At 40.6% G+C, this 3,769-nt stretch overlaps 1 protein-coding gene across 1 annotated transcript; it reads right to left on the minus strand.

Moving 5' to 3' along the window:
* Nucleotides 1–1,202: 1,202 nt before the first annotated feature.
* LOC311320874 (myoglobin-like) lies at nt 1,203–1,950 on the minus strand (the record flags this gene model as incomplete). Its single annotated transcript, XM_084452742.1, has 3 exons — nt 1,203–1,352; nt 1,530–1,749; nt 1,868–1,950. 3 exons carry the CDS (start codon nt 1,948–1,950, stop codon nt 1,203–1,205), a joined length of 453 nt encoding a protein of 150 aa, XP_084308868.1.
* Between the last annotated feature and the right edge of the window lie 1,819 nt (nt 1,951–3,769).

A 3,769-nucleotide genomic window follows, 5' to 3' on the forward strand; every position in this document is an offset into this window, starting at 1 on the left:
ATAGCCTACATTTGATTGTTATATACTATGTAAATTAGACATTAGGTCTATCACTGAAGAATAATAGGTTGCCTGCTATTCTAAATCCCAGTTCAGTCCAAAGATTCACAACAAGACTGCTTGCAGACTTCCTATTCTATTCTCGCTTATTGCATGTTGTTATGCGCGCCATGCTTTTCCTTATAATGTTGACACTGTGCGTTGCAATAGACTAGACTTTGTGTGGTTACTGTTGTTCCTTATTCAATACTTTATTGCCATACAACTTTTCAGGTTGTTAGGAATTTGGTTCAGTGCGCTCAGAGCATAACCTGCAACTAGTCATGAACGGAATGTAGGCTACTGCATTTACTGTGCAACATGAACTGTCAAAACGAATTGCCAACAAACTGATTATGCTCAACCTCCCTCCGCTATTGTAGGCTATTAGGAAGATAGGAATTTTCCTAGGACATCACCAACTATTTTATAAGTGTATACAGACCTTGAGGGGCGACTGTATCATCATTGTTGTTGTTACCTTATAATAATAATAGCCTACTACAAATAAAACAATGCCTTTCCTTCTTTAAGACGGAGAATCCTTTCCATGTCTTTCCGACAGTAGGGACTAGGGAACCGAACCCACGCCCTTGAATTACAAGTCTGTAACACTATCAATTGAGCCATTGGGCAGTCGTGGTAGCGTGTGCTTTGAATCGAATATGTCTATCATGGGTTGGTAAATACGGGTTGAAATTAATTAGTCTTCACTGGTTTAGCGCTATTTATTGATTGTATATCGTAGTGTCGTTGTGGACTGCATTGTTGAAATAGGGGTTGAAAATGTGGGATTTCCGAGTTTGAATCTAAATAGCCTAATGAATGAAGAAACTCATCAAAGACAGGACAGTATACATAACATGTTGGTAATAAAATTTTATGTAATTCTGACAATGGTACTGTGCTTGTCATGTTGCAATGGAAATTACCTGAATATTTACTAAACAAACCCAGTCTGATGGAGAGTCACAATCAACAGAAAGAAAACCACGACATGAAAGTGTTAATTACTTATAGTTAGGCAAAACAGAACTTTGAACGGCATTATTCAATATAGTTGCACTTATTATATGGACTTGACACCACCGTTCCCCACCTCCCAATAAAATAAGTAAGCAGACGTTGTGTTTTCTCTAGTGTGACCCCTGAGGTTGTAGATTTTAGCAAGAAAGGTGCACATAGCCCAACTCTTGGTAGTTCATGTTCATGTCGGTGATGATCACATCCATCATCTTCTTGAGGGCTAGCTTCCCTGACCCGTCCAGCCCGGCCATGTCACCCAACACCTCGCGGATGGTCGCAGGCATAAGCTGGGGTGAGGATCATTATATTTGGTAAGATTTTATTTTATCAAGACACTCAAGATTAGCTGTTCAACCAATTGGTCAACTCAAGATACTGTCATGCATGCGCCGAAGACAAAGAAAAGAGAGACTTGAAGAAGACAAGATAAGAGACTTGAAGAAGAGGGAGGGGTCAGTCCTCACCTTCATGTAGTTGATGGGGATACCGTATTTGGCGGCATGAATGTGGGCCACTGATCTAAGGATATTCATGTGGCTGCCCTTGGCCTTGATCATCTCGGCCCATTTCTGCACCACTTGGGCGCCGACGTTAGTTACGTGCGCATCGTTACGCAGGTCGGCTTTGGCGATGTCCGCCATTTTGGGCCACATCTTCTGGGTGTATGGGTGCTGGGTAAATAGACTGTGAAGAGAGAGGAAGAGAGAGCAACAACCTGTTCAGTTTTCAGTGGGTCATCAATAAACCCTTGACTACAGTAGTACCGGCCCTAGCCACTTCTCCTGCCTCATCGCCCACTGACCGGGTCATGACCACACTTCCGTAATTGGGATAGTCGGCCTCCATTATGGCCAAGCTCTTCAGAATCTTGTCCCAGTCTGCCATGATCTGAGGAAGAGAGGGAGGAGGAGCAGTTAGGCCTATACTTAATGGAATTAGTCAGTATTGAGGCGTTTAGTGCTATCAGCACTCACTGATTCTTCAGGGTCAAATGAATGAGAAGTCCCGTCCCCGGTGTGGCTGTTGCTATGCAACAGACATAAACAAATGGCGCGTCTCTTGTCTAAGTGATGAAAGCCATAGCCGGCTAGCACCCTTGAACAATGATTCCTGATTTAGCTACAGAACCTGCCGGGGCAGTCCGAAAACATCTCGACACATTTTCAAACAGGCTTTATTTTGATAAACAGATCACATATTCGGAATCTACATGGTAACTTTGTGTAGGAAGGAAATTACTACAAAGTTTATGAACTAACACATATTGAATTAAAAGTCTGTTATATTTGGAATGCTGACAGTGTAACAGGCACATTCATTTCTGAGATGAGGCTCTAGCGAGATTCTACAGGACTTTATACTCAATACAGTACACCCCGTGACTCTCAACCAATCAGAATGCTTGATTTAATCTACCCATATTATATATATATATATATATATATATATATATATATATATACACACACACACACATAAAGAGAGAGATACAAGCTTACAATTGTCTTCCCATAATAAAAACACATTTGAGACATACTCAACGCGACTACGAATCGTTTTCAGAGAAAAGGCAGGCACTGCCTAGGGCTGCAGTCACATTACACAAACATGGCAGAGAGCACGGAGACACAATGATCACGGGTGAGTTCAGCCCCGAGAAAACGTTTGTTTTGCTATGCTTTCAAGGTTGAATGACACATTTTCTTTGTGTTACCCAATCAGCAGTGTTCCAACACACCACTGTTTAACGTTTGCTCCATTTTCCTGGTTGATTTTTCTAACTACGGTGCCTCTTGAAGGCGACTTGTATTGGAGGAAGCAATTTGAAACGCCTCCATTAAGCCCTTGTCCTCTACCATAGAAATTGGCCTGCAGTCCACAGCAATCCACTTTGTGATGGAGTTTGTCAATTTTTCCGAGGTAGACTTGTTCATTTGTCCATACTCAGTGGGTATGGGTTGGTGAAACCCACTAATACTGGGGCTGACAGCTGTTAACATGTTTAGCATTGAGATGATAAGTTAGGCTAGAACTGCTCTGGAAATTTTTTCTTGCAGATATTGCACATGACCACTCTCTTATTAATTGTCCCATTTGGGAGTTAAAAAAAAAAAAGAAGAAAAAAAGGAAACTCAATGTTTAGAGGGCCAAGAAAGTCTGATTATCCGCCTCCAGGAGTTTGTTTGAAGGCAAAGATGCTTTTGTGTGACAATGTACAACGTAGCCTACGGGGTCATTTATGTCCAAATTAAGTTTGTCGCTTCAATAATGTTACATCAGACAATGACGAGGCAACTGTGCCACCTACAGCCGGACGAAGTTGATGAATGCGACTAATTTGCGTTTTATTAATGCGTTAATGGTTGCATAATTAATTCATCTAATTAACTTAAATTAAAATTAAATTAATTTTGTTTTCGGCAACACATTACAATAAGGTACACAAAAAACTAGTAGTTCATGTAGTTACTAGCTACTATAGTGGTCCCCAGTCTGTTCTCTAGTTCAACAGTAACTATTCAAACTAATCTCAGTGTTATCAGTAACTGCTCATTTTTTATGTACCTAATTGTAAAGTGTTACCTTGTTTTCCTTCAAAATGATCTTAAAAGGTTGAAAACTACAAAAGAATCAAGAAAAAGCTGTACCTACCGGTTAAACGTCACTTACACCTGGAAAATGTAGTGTGATAAATCAATATTTT

Source organism: Borostomias antarcticus, assembly GCF_949987555.1.
Source record: "Borostomias antarcticus genome assembly, chromosome: 18".
Taxonomy (NCBI): domain Eukaryota; kingdom Metazoa; phylum Chordata; class Actinopteri; order Stomiiformes; family Stomiidae; genus Borostomias; species Borostomias antarcticus.